At 43.9% G+C, this 21,265-nt stretch overlaps 1 protein-coding gene across 2 annotated transcripts in view; it reads right to left on the reverse strand.

Annotated features, from left to right (window-relative positions):
• iars1 (isoleucyl-tRNA synthetase 1) overlaps window positions 1–21,265 on the reverse strand; it is a 295,901-nt gene that overhangs the window by 207,093 nt on the left and 67,543 nt on the right. For both annotated transcript variants that reach the window (XM_070895389.1, XM_070895388.1), the window contains exons 11-12: window positions 16,763–16,885; window positions 16,272–16,363 (exon numbers count right to left, since the gene is read on the reverse strand). In XM_070895389.1, coding sequence (XP_070751490.1) covers window positions 16,272–16,363; window positions 16,763–16,885 — 215 coding nt within the window. The remainder of the gene's footprint in view (window positions 1–16,271; window positions 16,364–16,762; window positions 16,886–21,265) is intronic.

Consider the following 21,265-nt stretch of genomic DNA (forward strand, 5'->3'; position numbering starts at 1 on the left):
AGCCAGTGAATCCAGCAGCAGCAGATCATAATAGACACAGAAAACATTTGGGTGTCCACCACTGCTGTCTGAACTACAAATTCAGGCCATGTGTGATCATGATATTGTGAACAGCTTTTTCTATTTAAAATAGTGGGACTGTGATGCGGTCATTATCCCACTAACATCGAAGATAAGTGGTAAATAGCAGGCAAGAATTTCCTAGCGAATTGCACCATTGGAATGGCATGTCTATGGCATAGTGTTTGTCTTAGAGTAAATGTCCCAAGAAATTATGTAAGCTATGCCATTGGTCACACCTTATCATCATTTCCTGCGACTTTCGATCTGCTTCGCCAATATCCTCACCGAAACGGTGCAAAATAAATCATAGCTCCACCTACACCACAGTAAAGTCAATGACAATCACAAAATTCCTTGATTTATACCAGATTTCGCACCACAGCCAGTTAGACTGAGAAATAATGGCACAGGTGAATGTATTAATCAGTTCAAAATAATTGATTAAATAAAATAAAATCTCTGTTCTTTCTTGATATATTTAATTCTTAGCTAAAACCCAGCAAAACACTTTGTAATTGCATGTTAAATTTAATGTCTATTGTGTGCATGGTGTAGGGCACTGAAGTGCCTCCACGTGTTGTTGGCGAATGGGAGCGTGGGGGAGAAATTCATTCAGGTGAGTTTTTGGGCCTGAAATGTTGGCACGCTCACAAGAAGCTGGAGTCTGTTGGCTCCTTCGAAACTGGCCCTCAGGCCTCATCTGAATAATTCCAGTGAGCTGCGAGCATCATTTGGGTCGATGGTTTCCTCTGGTCCAGCTTGGGCTGGCTGTGATGCTGGCAGCACCCATCAGGCAGGCAATCGAGGTCCTTCCACATTACGTTGAAGAAAGAAACGCTCGCCTTAATGTTAATGACCTCCTACAGTCCCTTCAAGGGACTGTTGGATAGGTTGGAGTCAATTTCTGACCAATTTCAGAGAAGGTCCTTAAACATGCATTTGTCCCCTTATTACCATATGCAACAAGTCCAATCCTTGCTTAAGGCAGCCACCAGGACGTCTGAATATTGTCCGAATCAATATGGTGTGCAACGTATTTCGGATGCCCTTGGGAAGTGGACCTTTTTTGCCACTGTTTCACATCCGAGAGTTGAGCAAAACAGGGTCCATTCGATTAATCTCAGACATTTTAGGTAGCTTAAATTACTAATGTTATCTTCTAATTAAATCTACAACAGAACGTTCCTGAAAACTGAATACAACTGTCCACAATGCAAAACAATTTTCTGCAAGTGATCAAGTTCAGGATTGCGAAAGGATTTGAAATTCAGAACTCTATGTCTCAGGTCACGGCAATATTGATCTGCTTAGTTGGTGCAGTTTGGGTATGCCACTCTCTGTGTGCTTCTGAGGTCCTTGATTCACCATTATGCTTGCTGCAGCATATTCAAATTACTTTTCCAATAAATTGCGGAGTAAATTCACAGGTTAGATTGGAGCATGAAACACTGTAATTTAAGGCACAAGTCGCTGGTCGCGCCACTTCAGGAAATCCTGGGTCATTATTTTTAGTTTATTCACTCTTTCGTGGCATTGTATGAGAGGAGTGAAGACTAAGTACAGTCTTCAGTTGTAAGTGTTAGAGACGAGGGCGAATCGGAGCAGGACATTTGGATGTAATTCAGTCACCATTTTTAAAAAGTCATACAATCTATCTTTCAAAATATACGAGCATAGGAAAAGCAGTCTGAAGATATCCAAATGTTCTGCCCCTATTTCATCCCCCAAAAGATTACTTTTTGTTAGGTGAACCATATCCTCACCAACGGATCCATTACAGACTGAATCCACGTCCGGACCGGGGTCAAGCAGGGCTGCGCCATCGCCTCAAACCTCTTCTCAATCTTCCTCGCTGCCATGCTCCACCTCACAGTCAACAAGCTCCCCGCTGGAGTGGAACTAAACTACAGAACCAGTGGGAAGCTGTTCAACCTTCGCTGTCTCCTGGCCAGGTCCAAGACCACCCCAACCTCTGTCCTCGAGCTACAGTACACGGACAATGCCTGCGTCTGAGCACATTCAGAAGCTGAACTCCAGGTCAGAGTCGACGTATTTACTGAGCCGTACGAAAGCATGGGCCTTACGCTAAACATCCGTAAGACAAAGGTCCTTCACCAGCTTGTCCTCGTCGCACAGCACTGCCCCCCAGTCATCAAGATCCACGGCGCGGCCCCGGACAACATGGACCATTTCCCATACCTCGGGAGCCTCTTATCAACAAGAGCAGACATTGACGACGAGATTCAACACCACCTCCAGTGCACCAGTGCAGCCTTCGGCCGCCTGAGGAAAAGAGTGTTTGAAGACCAGGCCCTCAAAACTGCCACCAAGCTCATGGTCTACAGGGCTGTAGTAATATCTGCCCTCCTGTATGGCTCAGAGATATGGCCCATGTACAGTAGACACCTCAAGTCGCTGGAGAAATATCACCAACGATGCCTTTGCAAGATCCTACAAATCCCCTGGAAGGACAGATGCACCAACATTAGCGCCCTTGACCAGGCCAACATCTCCAGCATTGAAGTACTAACCACACTTGATCAACTCCGCTGGGCAGGCTACATAGTTCGCATGCCAGGCACAAGACTCCCAAAGTAAGCGCTCTACTCGGAACTCCTTCATGGGAAACGAGACAAAGGTGGGCAGAGGAAATGTTACAGGGACACCCTGAAAGCCTCCCTGAAAAAGTGCAACATCCCCACTGACACCTGGGAGTCCCTGGCCAAAGACTGCCCTAAGTGGAGGAAGTGCATCCGGGAGGGCGTTGAGCACCTCGAGTCTCATTGCCGAGAGCATGCAGAAACCAAGCGCAGGCAGCGGAAAGAGCGTGCGGCAAACCAGTCCCTCCCACCCCTTCCCTCAACGACTATCTGTCGCACCTGTGACAGGGACTGTGGTTCTCGTATTGGATTGTTCAGCCACCTGAGGACTCATTTTAAGAGTGAAAGCAAGTCTTTCTCGATTCCGAGGGACTGCCTATGATGATGATGATATCTTCACTACATACCAGCACCAGGTCAGTCATTGCCAAATTACATCCCTCTAAGTGACTGTTTTCGGACACCTCGCAATTGCTCCCCTGCCAATATGAAGCACTCGACTTGATAGCTGATCTAATAAAACATTTGAGACCTACGGTAACAATAGATTAATATTTAAATGTATTAGTAAACTTACTAGTAAGAATAGTTAACAGTTTAATGATTTGTCCCCTCCTTTCCATTTCCTTGGTTGATGAGGATCATTTGTTTACTAGCTATACGTATTTTGGAATACAAGATTAAAACTGCAGGAGTATGATAAAAATGCAATATTTAAAATAAAGTTACTGTTTCTCCAACCCCCACATATTTTGCATTTTCTTTTGTTTTACATTTCTGTTAATCCACTTGTGGCTTCCAAAATTATTTTTTTTAAACTGAAGCGCAAACTGCCACTGTAAGACGCCAGCCCAATTCATCACTCAAGCAATAAGTGAAAGGCAATTTTCAAAAGCTACCTCGGCAATCCCAAGCGAGCTTCCGTGATGTCATTTCTCAAGGAACATTAAAGGTTATACTCGTTACTAAAAGGACAAGGATCTGCTTGCCAACAGAAAACATGGACCAGATTCAAATACTTAATGATATATTAAAGAAATGTTGGTACATTTTATATAATTGGATCTGTACCGAAAAAACTTTCAATAATAACACTATCACTCAAAGGCCAAAAAAGGCCAAAGCTGTCAAAAGCAAATCTTAAAATTAGAGGTAGGCCAGTTAGGAGTGAAATCAGGAAGCGTTTTTTTTCCACACCAAGGGCAGTGGAAATATGGAACTCTCTCCTGCCCAAAAAAGACTGTGGATGCTGCACAAAAATACATTTTCAAGACTGAGATCGTTTATTTTTGTTCCCGCCACAAGCTTCATTCCCTAGCCACCGTCTCCTTCACCCTCTGTGGCCACTGTGAGGCTGCACCAGACCGTTCGCAACATTAACATCCTATTTGACCCCAAGTTGAACTTCCAACTCCATACTCTCCCCAGCACCAAAACCGCCGACTTCCACCTCCGCAACATCTCCCGACTCCACCCCTGCCGCAGCTCATCTGCTGCTGAAACCCTCAACCACACATTTGTTACCTCTAGACTTGACTATTCTAATGCTCCCCTGGCCAGTCTCCCACCTTGCACCCTCCATAAACCTGAGCTCATCCAAAACTCTGTTGCCCATATCCTAACTCGCACTAGGTGTCGTCACCCAACGTCCCTGTATTTGTTGACCAACATTCGCTCCCGGTCCAGTAACATCTCAATTTTAAAAGTTTCATCCTTGTTTTCAAATTCCTCCACGGTGTTGTCCCTTCTCATCTTTGTACCTTCCTCCAGCCTTAGAATCCTCCGAGATCTCTGCGCTCTTCCAATTCTGGCCTCTTGCCCATCCCTGATTTTAATTGCAATATTATTGGCGGTTCTGCCTTCAGCTACCTCGGCCCCAAGCTCGGGAATTCCCTCCCTAAACCTCGCACCTCTCTTTCCTCCTTCAAGAAGCTGCTTAAAACCTACATTCACATGTCCTAATATCTCCTTACGTGGCTCGGTGCCAAATTTTGTTTGATAACACCTTTAGGACGTTATACTACATTAAAGATGCTATATAAATAAAAGTTGTTGTTGATATGGAGAAAAGATGAGTAAATGAACTTGAGGTACAGATTCAGCCATGATATAATAGAATGGTGGAATCGGCTTGAATTGTGAATGGCCAACTCCTCTTCCTGTGTTACCTTCCAGGACATCTTCAATCATAATTGTGTTCTTCTTTAACAAGTGACAAGCCTTACTTTTCAAGGCAGCTAAAGACATGGCCACCAATGGTTCAGTGATTATAATCAGGGATACTCAAGAGGTCATAATTAGAGGGTTGTGGGATTGAAGGAGATTACAACGATAGGGAGGAGCGAGGCCTTGGGCAGGGTGGGGAGGTTTGAAAACAAGGATGAAAATTTTAAATTTGAGGTATTGCTCAACCGGGAGCCTATGTAGGTCCGCAGGCACAGGGGTGATGAGTGAATGGGACTTGGTGCGAGTTAGGACACGGCAGACGAATTTTGGATGACCTCAGGAACACATTGGAATAGTCAAGTCTAGAGATAACAAAGGTATGGATGAGCATTTCAGCAGCAGATGATCTGAGGTATGGATTGAGACGGGCAATGTTACGGAAGTGGAAATAGGCGGTCTTAGTTATGGCAGGGATATGTGGTTGGAAGTTCATATCAGGGACAAATATGACACCAAGGTTGCGAACAGTGATGTTCCATCTCAGACAGCTTCTCGGGAGAGGGATGGAGTTGGTCGCTTGTAATGGATTTTGTGGTGAGGACCAAAGACAATGGCTTCAGTCTTCCCAATATTTAGTTGGAGGAAATTTCTGTTTCTCCAGTACTGGATGTCAAACAAGCAGCCTGACAATTTAGAGATGGTGGAGGGGTCGAGAGAAGTGATGGTGAGGTAGAGCTGGGCGTCATCAGCGTACATGTGGATGATGTTGCCAAAGGGCAGCATGTAGCTGAGAAATAGGAGCGGGCCAAGGATAGGTCCTTGGGGGATAGCAGAGATAATGATGCGGGAGCAGGAAGCGAAGCCATTGCAGGTGATTCTCTGGCTATGATTAGATAGATAAGAATGGAACCAGGCGAGTGCAGTCCCACCCAACTGGACAACAGTGGAGAAGCTTTGGAGGAAGATGGAGTGGTTAACCATGTCAAAGGCTGCAGACAGGTCGAGAAGGACAAGGAGTCACAGTCACATATCGAGTAGTATTGCATTTTCTGTAGTCAAGACAGTTCTAATTAGCTCCCAGGGCAATCCAAGACCATGGCCCCAATGCAACAAAAAGAACTGTTCCCATTTACCTGGGTGTGGCTCCCCAGCAACAGCATCAGCAAAGCAACAAGGAGACAAAAAGATGGTGCATCATCATGGGGGTGAGAAAGTTAATTAAAAAAGGTTTTTATATACTTAATTACCACCAACTTTCTAGCCCTCGAAAACACCTCACTCTATCATGGTCACTGCGAGAACATCACCCAAATACCCATTTTATCATATGTGAACCCAGGCAGTGGGTATCAGTAATGATTCAATTATGTAAAGAATGACAGCCAATCTATCTTCACCCCAAGCTCACATACTCATGCATTTTTCCAGCAGTATTCACTAATTGTCGATCAGTTGCAACAAAGGAGTGCCATACTGCAGTTAAAAAAATAAATCCGTACCGATAAAATTCAGCCAATTCCTTTGCTGTCACAGGAACACACATTTGAATGAGACAATGAAAATGCAGTCTACCTGTGTCTGCCAAATAACATTTCAAAAATTGGATGTACCTAAATTATACTTTGCGCTAATAAAGTAACTTAATGTTGATGAGCGACGATGTTTAACTTTAACTTTAAGCAGATTGAAAAATTAAACTAGTTATTTGGGTGCCCTCAGCAGCTCAAAGCTAAAGTCTCAGGCTCTGATCATGCACAACATATTCTCAGAATCATACAGATTATTTTTTAAAGTTATCAGGATGTGGACGTCACTGGCAAGGTTGGCATTTATTTCCCATCCCTAGTTGTCCTGCAGTTGGTGGTGGGTCTCCTTCGGAAGTTCTCAGCACACATGCCAACCAGGGTGGATAAGGGGGAACCAATGGATGTGGATTTTCAGAACGCATTCGATAAGGTGCCACATAAGAGGCTACTGCACAAGATAAAAGCTCACAGGGTTGGGGTTAATAGACTAGCATGGATAGAGGATTGGCTAACTAACAGAAAACAGAGAATCGGGATAAATGGGTCAGTTGGCAAACAGTGACTAGTGGGGTGCCGCAGGGATCGGTGCTGGGTCCCTCAACTATTTACAATCTCTTTTAATGATTTGGATGACGGGACTGAGTGTAATGTAGCCAAGTTCGCTAATGATACAAAGATGGGTAGGAAAGCAAATTGTGATGAGTTCACAAACAAGTTGCAAAGGGATATAGACAGGCTAAGTGAGTGGGCAAAAATTTGGCAGATGGATTATAATGTGAGAAAATGTGAGGTTATCCACTTTGGCAGAAATAATACAAAAAGCTAATTATAATTTAAATGGAGAAAAATTGCAATGTGCTGCAGTACAGAGGGACCTGGGGGTCCTTGTGCATGAAATACAAAAAGTTAGTATGAAGGTACAGCAAGTAATCAGAAAGGTAAATGGAATGTTGGCCTTTATTGAAAGGGGGATAGAGTTTAAAAGCAGAGAAGTCCTGCGACAACTCTAAGGCCACACCTGGAGTACTGCGTACAGTTTTGGTATCCATATTTGTGGAAGGATGTACTTGCATTAGAGGCTGTTCAGAGAATGTTCACTAGGTTGATTCCGGAGATGAGGGGGGTTGACTTATGAAGATAGGTTGAGTAGGTTGGGCCTATACACATTGGAGTTCAGAAGAATGAGGTGATCTTATTAAAACATACAAGATAAAGAGAGGGCTCGACAAGGTGGATGCAGTGAGGATATTTCCACTCGTAGGGGAAACGAAAACTAGGGGACATAGTCTCGGAATAAGGGGCCGCCCATTTAAAACTGAGATGAGGAGAAATTTCTTTTCTCAGAGGATTGTAAATCTATGGAATTCTCTGCCCCAGAGAGCTGTGGAGGCTGGGTCATTGAATATATTTAAAGCAAAAAAAGACAGATTTTTGAGCGATAAGGGAGTAAAGGGTTATGGGGAGCGGATAAGGAAGTGGAGCTGAGTCCATTATCAGATCAGCCATGATCTTTATTGAATGGTGGAGCAGGCTAAAGGGGCCAAATGGCCTAACTCCTGCTCCTATTTTTTATGTACTTATGTTCTTATCTGTGTTTGATGTGGACAAAAATGAAGATGGATTAGATCTACTCAAGTCCTGCCATTCGCTGAAATAATTCTAGCTGCTGCATTCTATGGGCAGAACGGTCACGAGAGCAAGAATTTCAGGGGTAGGAGGTGGACCGTGTATTTTTGGAAGAAGTGTACACAATTCTAAATTTGCTGCACACAGGCCTGACCAATCCCATGATCAATAAGATGAGGTTCAAAACCCCGTTTGCTATAAAGCAATTATTTGAAAAAAAATGTTTTATCTCCCAGTAATTGATTATTTGCTACTACTAGAAAAAATAATTGTTTAAATATGAAGATTAATAGCTAATTCCTAAATGGCAAATAGAGTTCAGCTTTCAATAAAATGCATAAAATGTACCTTTTTAAGATTCTAAAATACTGGAAAGCACCACAAAATATCAAAAATCTAAATTTTCAGTGGGGGCCCAATGATCCCACACTCCTGTAGAAAATACATTTTGTGCCCTTCAACATTTGGATTTCTCTTTTGGACTGTTACATAGATTTGCATAGAGTTGTATGTTTTTTTTCCTTTCAACATGAGTGAAGCAATGTCGGATATAACTGCAGCATAAGCAACATGGGCCCGGAATTTCCTGGAATGGCGACGTACCCTATTAATTACACTATTTCATGCCCAGATCTTTCTGGTGCAAACTTACTCCAAAATGTCCTCGAAAAGTAATTTGAATATACCACAACGAACATATTGGCAAAATCAGGGAGCTCCAAAGCAGCGCAGCGAATGGCTTTCTCCATCTACATCAATTAAACAAATCAATATTGGAATGCCTCCAGTCATAGAGTTCTGAATTTCAAGTCTTTTCACTTTGCTGAACTTGATCACTTGCAGAAAATAGTTTTGCGTTGTGGACACACTTAGCTGCGGTTTTCTGTTTCTTAGAACATTCCAAGTTGCACATATTTTTTTTCAAACCATTCATTTCGGAGATGGCATTAGCAACTCAAGCTACCCACAAAAAAAAAACAGGGGTGAAATTGGATTTTGTTTGTTTCTGAGGCGCAAAAAGGTCCAATAACAGAGGCAATGTCCCACACCTCTCAGGGATTTTAAATATGTCCAATGGCATATTGGCTCGGGTAATATTCAGGCATCCCTGGAAGCCACCTTAAACAGGATGTAGGCCACTCATTAGCGTATACAAGGGGCCCAATGCCTGTTTAGGAACCCCTCTCCGAAATGGGCCAGAAAATAAGCACGGTATGCAACAGGCATAATCTGCTCAGTTTTTTTGGTTTCTTTTGTGGGTCGGCTGGTGGCTGCCAAGGGAAAGCTAAGATTTTTCTCTGTAACTACTGTGGGTTGCTGCTAGCCTGCGCTCACCCCCGTCCAATTCACCTTTCCTTCCTCCCTCACCCCCGTCCCATGCAATAAAGGTACAGCAATTATCATGGGTGACTTTAATCTACATACTGATTGGGCTAACCAAACTGGTAGCAATGCGGTGGAGGAGGATTTCCTGGAGTGTATTAGGGATGGTTTTCTCGACCAATATGTCGAGGAACCAACTCAGGAGCTGGCCATCCTCGACTGAGAAAGGACTAATTAGCAATCTTGTTGTGCGAGGCCCCTTGGGGAAGAGTGACCATAACATGGTAGAATTCTTTATTAAGATGGAGAGTGACATAGTTAATTCAGAAACTAGGGTCCTAAACTTAAGGAAAGGTAACTTCGATGGTTTGAGGCGTGAATTGGCTAGAATAGACTGGCAAATGATACTTAAAGGGTTGACAGTGGATAGGCAATGGCAAACATTTAAAGATCACATGGATGAATTTCAGCAATTGTACATCCCTGTCTGGAGTAAAAATAAAACGGGGAAGGTGGCTCAATCGTGGTAACAAGGGAAATTAAAGATAGTGTTAAATCCAAGGAAGAGGCATATAAATTGGCCAGAAAAAGCAACAAACCTGAGGACTAGGAGAAATTTAGAATTCAGCAGAGGAGGTCAAAGGGTTTAATTAAGAGAGGGAAAATAGAGTACGAGAAGAAACTTGCCGGGAACATAAAAACTGACTGCAAAAGCTTCTATAGATATGTGAAAAGAAAAAGATTAGTGAAGACAAACGTAGGTCCCTTGCAGTTGGATTCAGGTGAAATTATAATGGGGAATAAAGAAATGGCAGACCACTTGAACAAATACTTTGGTTCTGTCTTCACGAAGGAAGACACAAATAACCTTCCGGAAATACTAGGGGACCGAGGGTCTAGTGAGAAGGAGGAACTGAAGGAAATCCTTATTAGTAAGGAAATTGTGTTAGGGAAATTGATGGGATTGAAGGCCGATAAATCCCTGGGGCCTGATAGTCTGCATCCCAGAGTACTTAAGGAAGTGGCCCTTGAAATAATGGATGCATTGGTGATCATTTTCCAACAGTCTATTGACTCTGGATCAGTTCCTATGGACTGGAGGGTAGCTAATGTAACACCACTTTTTATAAAAAGGGAGGGAGAGAGAAAGCGGGTAATTATAGAGAGGTTCGCCTGACATCAGTAGTGGGGAAAATGTTGGAATCAATTATTAAGGATGAAATAGCAGTGCATTTGGAAAGCAGTGACAGGATCAGTCCAAGTCAGCATGGATTTGTGAAAGGGAAATCATGCTTGACAAATCTTCTGGAATTTTTTGAGGATGTTTCCAGTAGAGTGGATAAGGGAGAACCAGTTGATGTGGTGTATTTGGACTTTCAAAAGGTTTTTGACAAGGTCCCACACTAGAGATTGGTGTGCAAAATTAAAGCACATGGTATTGGGGGTAATGTACTGACGTGGATAGAGAATTGGTTGGCAGACAGGAAGCAGAGAGTTGGGATAAACGGGTCCTTTCCAGAATGGCAGGCAGTGACTAGTGAGGTGCCGCAGGGCTCAGTGCTGGGACCCCAGTTACTTACAATATACATTAATGATTTGGATGAGGGAATTGAGTGTAATATCTCCATCTTTGCAGATGACACCAAACTGGGTGGTGGTGTGAGCTGTGAGGGGGAACGTTAGGAGGCTGCAGGGTGACTTGGACAGGTTAGGTGAGTGGGCAAATGCATGGCAGATGCAGTATTATGTGGATAATTGTGAGGCTATCCACTTTGGGTGCAAAAATGCGAAGACAGAATATTATCTGAATGGCGGCAGATTAGGAAAAGGGGAGGTGCAACAAGTCCTGCGTGTCATGGTTCATCAGTCATTGAAAGTTGGCATACAGGTACAGCAGGCAGTGAAGGCGGCAAATGTATGTTGGCCTTCATAGCTAGGGGATTTGAGTATAGGAGCAGGGAGGTCTTACTGCAGTTGTACAGGGCCTTGGTGAGGCCTCACCTGGAATATTGTGTTCAGTTTTGGTCTCCTAATCTGAGGAAGGACGTTCCTGCTTTTGAGGGAGTGCAGCGAAGGTTCACCAGACTGATTCCCGGGATAGCAGAACTGACATATGAGGAGAGATTGGATCAACTGGGCCTTTATACATTGGAGTTTAGAAGGATGAGAGGGGATCTCATAGAAACATATAAGATTCTGATGGGACGGGACAGGTTAGATGTGGGTAGAATGTTCCCGATGTTGGGGAACTCCAGAACCAGGGGACACAGTCTCAGGATAAGGGGTGCGCCATTTAGGACTGAGATGAGGAGAAACTTCTTCACTCAGAGAGTTGTTAACATGTGGAATTCCCTGCCGCAGAGAGTTGTTAATGCCAGTTCATTGCATATATTCAAGAGGGAGTTAGATATGGCCCTTACGGCTAAGGGGATCAAGAGGTATGGAGAGAAAGCAGGAAAGGGATAGAGGGAATGATCAGCCATGATCTTATTGAATGGTGGTGCAGGCTCGAAGGGCCGAATGGCCTACTCCTGCACCTATTTTCTATGTTCCTATTCACCTTCCCTCCCTCTCCCCCATCCCATTCACCTTCCCTCCCTCCCTCCCTCCCTCCCTCACCCCCGTCCCATTCACCTTTCCTCCCTCCCTCACCTCCGTCCCATTCACCTTCCCTCCCTCCCTCCCTCCCTCACCCCCGTCCCATTCACCTTTCCTCCCTTCCTCACCTCCGTCCCATTCACCTTCCCTCCCTCCCTCCTTCTCTCACCCTCGTCCCATTCACCTTCCGTCCCTCCCTCCCTACCCGAGAGTTGCTGCGAGCATTTCTAGCTCTCTTTCCTCCTTTAAGGCGCTCTTTAAAATCTACCTCTTTGACCAAGCTTTTGGTAATCTGCCCCAATATCTCCTTTTGTGGTTTGGTGCTGAATTTTGTTTGCTATAATGCTACTGTGAAGCGCCTTGGGATGTTTTACGATCTTAAAAGCGCTATATAAATATAAGTTGTTGTTATTGCAGCCAGCTCAAAATGATCCAGAGGAAACTGGCGCGCTGCCTCAGGTAGCCCAATCGATGCCCACATCTCACCTATTGAGGCCCGGCGCCCAAGTTCAAACAGGCCTCTTGAGCCTCAGGCACACGGTATGACTATGCCAACCATTTTGGGCCCGAAAACAGGTCTAAACTCATTTCGGCCCCACTCTCACCTTCATAAATGGTATGTGCAGAGACTTCAGGATGCCTAAACCGCACGCACAATATACATTAAATCTAACACACAATAGTGATGGAGTGTTTCGATCGGTTTTAGGTAAGAATTAAAGAATAGCGATTTTATTTTACTTTAATCAATTATTTTACTCATGAATTGAATACATTCACCTTCGCTGTTATTTTTCAGTCTAAGTGGTTGAGACAAGAAGTTTAGCACAAATCCAGAAAATTCACAATAACTAATTGACTCGACTACGGGTTAGACCTATGATAATCAACCTTTCACGGTATAGTTGAGGGTGTTTGTGAAGCGGATCAAAAGTCCCAGTGGCGTAAATAATGGCATAACTTAGGCCATAATTTACTGCGATTTTAGTAAACAAACCCAACGCCGTGGATGAGCCATTACAATGGCCTACATCTCCAGGAATATCTGGAGGCTTACTTTCACGTCATAGACTTCTAATCAGGGCTGTTCTTGATGGATCAGATTTTTCGAGGTTGACATTTATGCCTCAGGACTGTACAGATGAGCATGTTCATTGCTGGTTAAAGAGGAGATTAATGCAATAGTTAGGAAAGACATTAGCTTGGATGATGTGGAATCTATATGGGTAGAGCTGCAGAACACTAAAGGGCAAAAATCGTTAGTGGGAGTTGTGTACAGACCTCCAAACAGTAGTAGTGATGTTGGGGAGGGCATCAAACAGGAAATTAGGAGTGCATGCAATAAAGGTGCAGCAGTTATAATGGGTGACTTTAATATGCACATAGATTGGGCTAGCCAAACTGGAAGCAATAGGGTGGAGGAGGATTTCCTGGAGTGCATAAGGGATGGTTTTCTAGACCAATATGTCGAGGAACCAACTAGGGGGGAGGCCATCTTAGACTGGGTGTTGTGTAATGAGAGAGGATTAATTAACAATCTCATTGTGCGAGGCCCCTTGGGGAAGAGTGACCATAATATGGTGGAATTCTGCATTAGGATGGAGAATGAAACAGTTAATTCAGAGACCATGGTCCAGAACTTAAAGAAGGCTAACTTTGAAGGTATGAGGCGTGAATTGGCTAAGATAGATTGGCGAATGATACTTAAGCGGTTGACTGTGGATGGGCAATGGCAGACATTTAGAGACCGCATGGATGAATTACAACAATTGTACATTGCTGTCTGGCGTAAAAATAAAAAAGGGAAGGTGGCTCAACCGTGGCTATCTAGGGAAATCAGGGATAGTATTAAAGCCAAGGAAGTGGCATACAAATTGGCCAGAAATAGCAGCGAACCCGGGGACTGGGAGAAATTTAGAACTCAGCAGAGGAGGACAAAGGGTTTGATTAGGGCAGGGAAAATGGAGTACGAGAAGAAGCTTGCAGGGAACATTAAGGCGGATTGCAAAAGTTTCTATAGGTATGTAAAGAGAAAAAGGTTAGTAAAGACAAACGTAGGTCCCCTGCAGTCAGAATCAGGGGAAGTCATAACGGGGAACAAAGAAATGGCAGACCAATTGAACAAGTACTTTGGTTCAGTATTCACTAAGGAGGACACAAACAACCTTCCGGATATAAAAGGGGTCAGAGGGTCTAGTAAGGAGGAGGAACTGAGGGAAATCTTTATTAGTCGGGAAATTGTGTTGGGGAAATTGATGGGATTGAAGGCCGATAAATCCCCAGGGCCTGATGGACTGCATCCCAGAGTACTTAAGGAGGTGGCCTTGGAAATAGCGGATGCATTGAGAGTCATTTTCCAACATTCCATTGACTCTGGATCAGTTCCTATTGAGTGGAGGGTAGCCAATGTAACCCCACTTTTTAAAAAAGGAGGGAGAGAGAGAGCAGGGAATTATAGACCGGTCAGCCTGACCTCAGTAGTGGGTAAAATGATGGAATCAATTATGAAGGATGTCATAGCAGCGCATTTGGAAAATGGTGACATGATAGGTCCAAGTCAGCATGGATTTGTGAAAGGGAGATCATGCTTGACAAATCTTCTGGAATTTTTTGAGGATGTTTCCAGTAAAGTGGACAAAGGAGAACCAGTTGATGTGGTATATTTAGACTTTCAGAAGGCTTTCGACAAGGTCCCACACAGGAGATTAATGTGCAAAGTTAAAGCACATGGGATTGGGGGTAGTGTGCTGACATGGATTGAGAACTGGTTGGCAGACAGGAAGCAAAGAGTAGGAGTAAATGGGTACTTTTCAGAATGGCAGGCAGTGACTAGTGGGGTACCGCAAGGTTCTGTGCTGGGGCCCCAGCTGTTTACATTGTACATTAATGATTTAGACGAGGGGATTAAATGTAGTATCTCCAAATTTGCGGATGACACTAAGTTGGGTGGCAGTGTGAGCTGCGAGGAGGATGCTATGAGGCTGCAGAGTGAGTTGGATAGGTTAGGTGAGTGGGCAAATGCGTGGCAGATGAAGTATAATGTGGATAATGTGAGGTTATCCACTTTGGTGGTAAAAACAGAGAGACAGACTATTATCTGAATGGTGACAGATTAGGAAGGGGGAAGGTGCAGCGAGACCTGGGTGTCATGGTACATCAGTCATTGAAGGTTGGCATGCAGGTACAGCAGGCGGTTAAGAAAGCAAATGGCATGTTGGCCTTCATAGCGAGGGGATTTGAGTACAGGGGCAGGGAGGTGTTGCTACAGTTGTACAGGGCCTTGGTGAGGCCACACCTGGAGTATTGTGTACAGTTTTGGTCTCCTAACTTGAGGAAGGACATTCTTGCTATTGAGGGAGTGCAGCGAAGATTCACCAGACTGATTCCCGGGATGGTGGGACTGACCTAGCAAGAAAGACTGGATCAACTGGGCTTGTATTCACTGGAGTTCAGAAGAGTGAGAGGAGACCTCATAGAAACGTTTAAAATTCTGACGGGTTTGGACAGGTTGGATGCAGGAAGAATGTTCCCAATGTTGGGGAAATCCAGAACCAGGGGTCACAGTCTAAGGATAAGGGGTAAGCCATTTAGGACCGAGATGAGGAGAAACTTCTTCACCCAGAGAGTGGTGAACCTGTGGAATTCTCTACCACAGAAAGTAGTTGAGGCCAATTCACTAAATATATTCAAAAGGGAGTTAGATGAAGTCCTTACTACTCGGGGGATCAAGGGGTATGGCGAGAAAGCAGGAAGGGGGTACTGAAGTTTCATGTTCAGCCATGAACTCATTGAATGGCGGTGCAGGCTAGAAGGGCTGAATGGCCTGCTCCTGCACCTATTTTCTATGTTTCTATGTTCATGGGTTCACTCCTTCGACTGTGTTGACCTAGCTGGTTTTAGCCGGGGCAGCAATATGAATGCTGCAATTGGCTGCAACACATCTTTAGGTTTCAGATGGAAAATTCTACTCCTGAATCTGGAAGGTAAAATTAGAGGGGGCAAAAAATTAAAACTTGTTCTTTGGATCAAAAGAATCTGGACCAAAAAAATGTACTCAAAAAATAAATTCTGGTCTTAGATGACTTTGGTTAAACAAACCATAATTAGGTTCTGTAGTAAACAAATTATAAACCACCCTGTGAAAACTTTTACCACAGACTGTAGTTACACATAAGTGAATAAGACATCAAATTGGGTGCTTAAGAAGTTAGACATTTCTGGATAACTTAGCAGCCATTTTAGTACTGATCAGTGTGCATGATCAAAGGTAGCCCATGAATGTCTTATGTAACTGAATTCTGGCATGCAAATTCTAAATAATTTCCTCATAATACTACTGAAGCCTTCTCACATTTCCTGTGGTTCTTACCTCCAACAAAATGGATAATTGTGATTGTAGGTACCACAGTGAACCAGTCGGCCTTTATCTTTTAGATATTTAAGGATATGCTTGTCTGCATCCTAAAAGAATAAGATTAGAATTCAGGTAACTGCATATATGAATGTTACTGCTATTTTATGTTAAACCTCAGAACTTAGAGATGTTTTTACAGCAAGGCTTAATTCCAATAGCTATCTGGCTCGTTGTTGGATGTGAACTTCAACATCAAATGTACAATTGATTTTAAAAACTAATTATTTTACATAATTCCTACAAACTGAATAAAGTGAAGGCAAACTACTTCATAACTTTCATTGCATTAAGTGCCATAAACAATTTAGTTTTAACTGCAAATCTTTAGGATGATAACCCTTTTACATGGCTAAGAAATATTACAAAGATTTAGCACTTAACGCACTTCCTGCTTATCTGTTCAATCATCTTTCTACAACTACAACATGTAACAACCATTTACTAACCTTCACATACTGTCCTGCAAAGTCCTTTACTTCAGCTGTAAAACTGCCAGACGCATCCACAGGGCACACAGGTGTTGAATCTTTCTGGATTATGCCATAATCCACACAAACACGGAAATCATCCTGCAGGATGAAATACTGAATTAAACCTGGTCATACACTGGATTTCAGAGAAAGGTGGAAGGAAAACTTGGTCCACCAAAGATATAGACAGTGCTTTTGGCACAGTAACTCTTTATTTCATTTACATTTCTTAAAACTATTTTCCTTTTTTGCTCTGGGACAGACAAGTCAATAAGGAATAATTATTGGTTCAAGGTACTCCACCAATGCTTGGTGATGGAGGCAGCGAAGTATCGCTGGACGTTTTTGGCCTACATGTGGAGGCTGGCCTTGTGCTGGCGAATCACATTGCCAACTGTTAGCTAGAAAAAAGAAAGAAACCGAGGATGAAGACCTGGGCACATCATTGATGACGATTTGACGAGATATAATGATTGCATTGGGTCAGATGGGAATAGAACTGGTACTGTGGATGAAATGGAATGGCTACCAAAGGAAGCAGAAAGCACAAACTTTGGAACTGAGTAGGTGATGAATTTATAAATTATGCGCCGGTTATATAAACATGCTTAATTTTGGCTGTCTTTATTAAGGGAGGAACCTGGGATATTTTGTTCTGATTCCTTTGTTAGCCATTCCATTTCATCCATAGTACCAGTTCTATTACTATCTGACCCAATGCAATCACTGCATCTCGTCTAATCGTCACCAACAATGTGCCCAGGTCTCCATCCTGGGTCCCCTTCTTTTTTCTAGCTAGCGGTTGGCAATGTGATTCGCCAGCACGAGGCCAGCCTCCACATGTAGGCCAAATACATCCAACGATACTTCTTTGCCTCCATCGTCAACATCATGGTGGTTATTACAACCTCCAACTGTCTGTTTAACATTAAGTTCAATAGAAGCCCAACCAACCATGCAACCCAACTGGCCATCATTCCAAACTTCAAACTGTGCCCTCACGCTACGTCTGGAGGTGCAGAACCTTGTTTGTTTAACCCAAGCTGAGCTTCATACCCTATATCCAGTCCATTACCAAGACTTTTTTTTCACCACTGGTACAACTGCTATCTCTCCTTCACTGCTGCTGAAACATTAATGCACGTTTTCATGGTCTCAAACATCAACTCAATGCTCACAAACTCCCAACTTATTCATAACTCCATGGCATGTGTTCGGTGTCCCAAACAAAAATCAGCCCTCTTCTTGAAAAGTTCCACTACTGTCCTTTGCCTCAGCAAAATGATTTAAAGATTCGTGTTCTCATTTAAAAGTATTATTCCTGAGCCTTACCTCACCCTTTCTGAGTGATCTCCTCCTGCCACATCTCTGCATTCATTGTAAGATCCACTTTGACACCAGATTACTGTTTACTCTTTGCTCTACTTTCAGTTATGTTTCTTCGGCCACTATGCCCTGTCTTGCGGTCTTCTTTAAAAGTATCCTAAAAGCCCAACTTTGACTCATATCTATGCTCTTCTCCTTTCTTGCTCAGTGCCCATCTTTATCAGCAAGATCCTTCAAGTAATTCAACTGAAAACACCACAAATTAGAAATTGGAATGGTTGAGCATGCTAACTGGAAAACAAACGAGTGCACAAAGCACTATATATGCCACATTAGATCCAATTGTTAAATTTACATTTCAATGCCAATATTAGCATCCATGACTGAGAAAGATGCCGAATCCTACTGTGGTCAATGGCAATCATGTAAGTGGACTTTGGCCGGAAGAACAAAGAGCGGCAATATAAACTAAAAGATACAATTCTGAAGGCGGTGCATGAACAGAGAGACCTGGGGGTATATGTGCACAAATCACTGAAGATGGCAGGGCAGGTTGAGAAAGCGGTTAAAAAGTCATACAGGATCCTGAGATTCATAAATAGAGGCATAGAGTACAAAAGCAAGCAAGTTATGATGAACCTTTATAAGACACTGGTCCGGCCTCAACTGGAGTATTGTATTCAATTCTGGGCACCACACTTTAGGAAAGATGCGATGGGCTTAGAGAAGATTTACAAGAATAGTTCCAGGGATGAGACACTTCACCAGTTACGTGGACTTGAGAAGCTGGGGTTGTTCTCCTTAGAGAAGGTTGAGAGGAGATTTGATAGAGACGTTCAAAATCATGAGGGGTCCAGACTGAGTAGTTAGAACAGTAGATTACTGTTTCCATTGGCGGAAGGGTCGAGAACCAGAGGACATAGGTTTAAGGTGACATCCTTGTGTAACTGTGACAAAGGTAAATTATCCCTCCTCGTCCTTCTCGGAACTGTCTGCAGCCTTTGACACAGGTGACCACTCCATCTTCCTCCAAGCCTTTCTGCCATCGTCCAGCTAGGTGGCACTCGCCTGGTTCTATTCTTATCTATCTAATCATAGCCGGAAAATTTCCTGCAATGGCTTCTCTTCCCACTCCCGCATCGTTACATCCGGTGTCCCCCAAAGATCTGTCTTTGGCTCCCTCCTATTTCTCATCGAAATGCTGCCCCTTGGCGATATCATCCGAAAACACAGAGCCAGGTTCCACATGTACGCAGAATACACCCAGCTCTATCTTTCCACCAGTTCTCTCGACCCCTGCTTGGTATCTAAATTGTCAGATTGCTTTTCCGACTGGATGAGTAGAAATTTTCTCCAATTAAATAGGGGGAAGACCGAAGCCATTTCTTTGGTCCTTGCCACAAACTGCGTTCGCAAACCACTGACTCCATCCCTCTCCCGAGCATCAATCTGAGGGTGAACAAGACTGTTCGCAACCGAGGTGTCATATTTGACCCTGAAATGAGTTTTCGGCCACATAGCCACAACATAACTAAAATCGCCTTTTTCCACCTCAGTAACATTGTCCACCTCCGCCCCTGCCCCAGCTCTTCTGCTGCTGAAACCCTCATCCATGCCTTTGTTACCTCTAGACTTGACTACTCCAACGCACTCCTGGCTAGCCTCCCACATTCTACACTATGTAAACTTGAGGTCATCCAAAACTCAGCAGCCCGTGTCCTAACTCGCACCAAGTTATGATCACCCATCACCCCTATGCTTTCTGACCTACATTGGCTCCCAGTTAAACAACGCCTCGATTTCAAAATTCTCATCCTTGGCTACAAATCACTCCATGGCCTTGCTCCTCCCTATTTCTGTAATCTTTTTCAACCTCAACCCCACAAGATGTCGGCGCTCCTCAAATTCTGCCTTCCTGAACATCCCTCATTATAACTGCTCAACCATCGGTGGCCATGCCTTCAGCTGTTTGGGCTCCAAGCTCTGGAACTCCCTCCCTTTACCTCTCTACCTCTCTTTCCTCCTTTAAGACGCTCCTTAAAACCTATCTCTTTAAGCTTTGGGTCATCTACCTTAATTTCTTCTTTTGTGGCTCAGTGTCAAATTTATTCGTTTTGTCTTGTAACATTGCTATGAAGCGCCTTGGGACGTTTTACTGTGGTAAAGGCGCTACAGGTTTAGCGCCCGAAATCCGGAGTTCCAGAATTCTAAATGTTCCGGAATCCGGGCCGATCCGTGGTGGAGTCATCCAGAATCCAGAAAATGTTCTGAAATCCGGACCCACCGCTGCGCCCTCCCACCACCACCACCCCCACTCGGCCAGCCTGACTCCCACTCGGCCGCTGGACCCCCTTCCCCACTCTTACCTCGCCTCCCCCCCCGACCCTTACCTAAGCCCAAGCGTTTCCAGATTTGGGACTTTGGAAAGATATTCCGAAATCTGGAAATACCCGAACCTTGGCTCAGGCGTTTCAGGATTCAGGTCGTTGGAAAATCGTTCCGAAATCCGGAAATATCCCAAATCACGAACGGTTTTCAGATGCACTACCTGTATATAAATAAAAGTTGTTGTTGTTGTTGTGATTGACAGAAGAACCAAAGGCAACAGGAGGTAAATCTTTTTTATATAGTACGTGGTTAGGATCTGGAATGCACTGCCTGAGGGGGTGGTGGAGGCAGATTCATTCATGGCTTTAAAAAGGGAACTGGATAAGTCCCTGGAAAATAATTTGCAGGAAAGGGTGAGGGAGTGGGACTGACTTAAGTGCTCTTGCAGAGAGCTGGCATGGGCTCAATGGGCCAAATGGCCTCCTTCTGTGCTGTAACCATTCTATGATTCTATGACTTGGAAAGAGCATCAGTATGTCTGTACCACCTGGGAAAAAGCAATATGGCTCTCTTCCCTTCCCTCATCCACAGACAAACATATCATGGTCATTTATTCTGAGCCACAAAACAAAACACAGATGAAATTATAATTAATTGGAGACACAGAAGATGTCCTACTATGGTATGAGGCACCAGTGAGTTCATGGGGGGGACATGCCGGTGAAATATTCTGACTGTGGGAAAAGCTTTAAAAGGTCCCAGGAGCTGAAGCGATTCCAGCTGGAGGGAGCTGGACAGAGACCGTTCACCTGCTCCATGTGTGGG

The sequence above is a fragment of the Pristiophorus japonicus genome, chromosome 12 (assembly GCF_044704955.1).
Source record: "Pristiophorus japonicus isolate sPriJap1 chromosome 12, sPriJap1.hap1, whole genome shotgun sequence".
Classification (NCBI taxonomy): Eukaryota; Metazoa; Chordata; class Chondrichthyes; family Pristiophoridae; genus Pristiophorus; species Pristiophorus japonicus.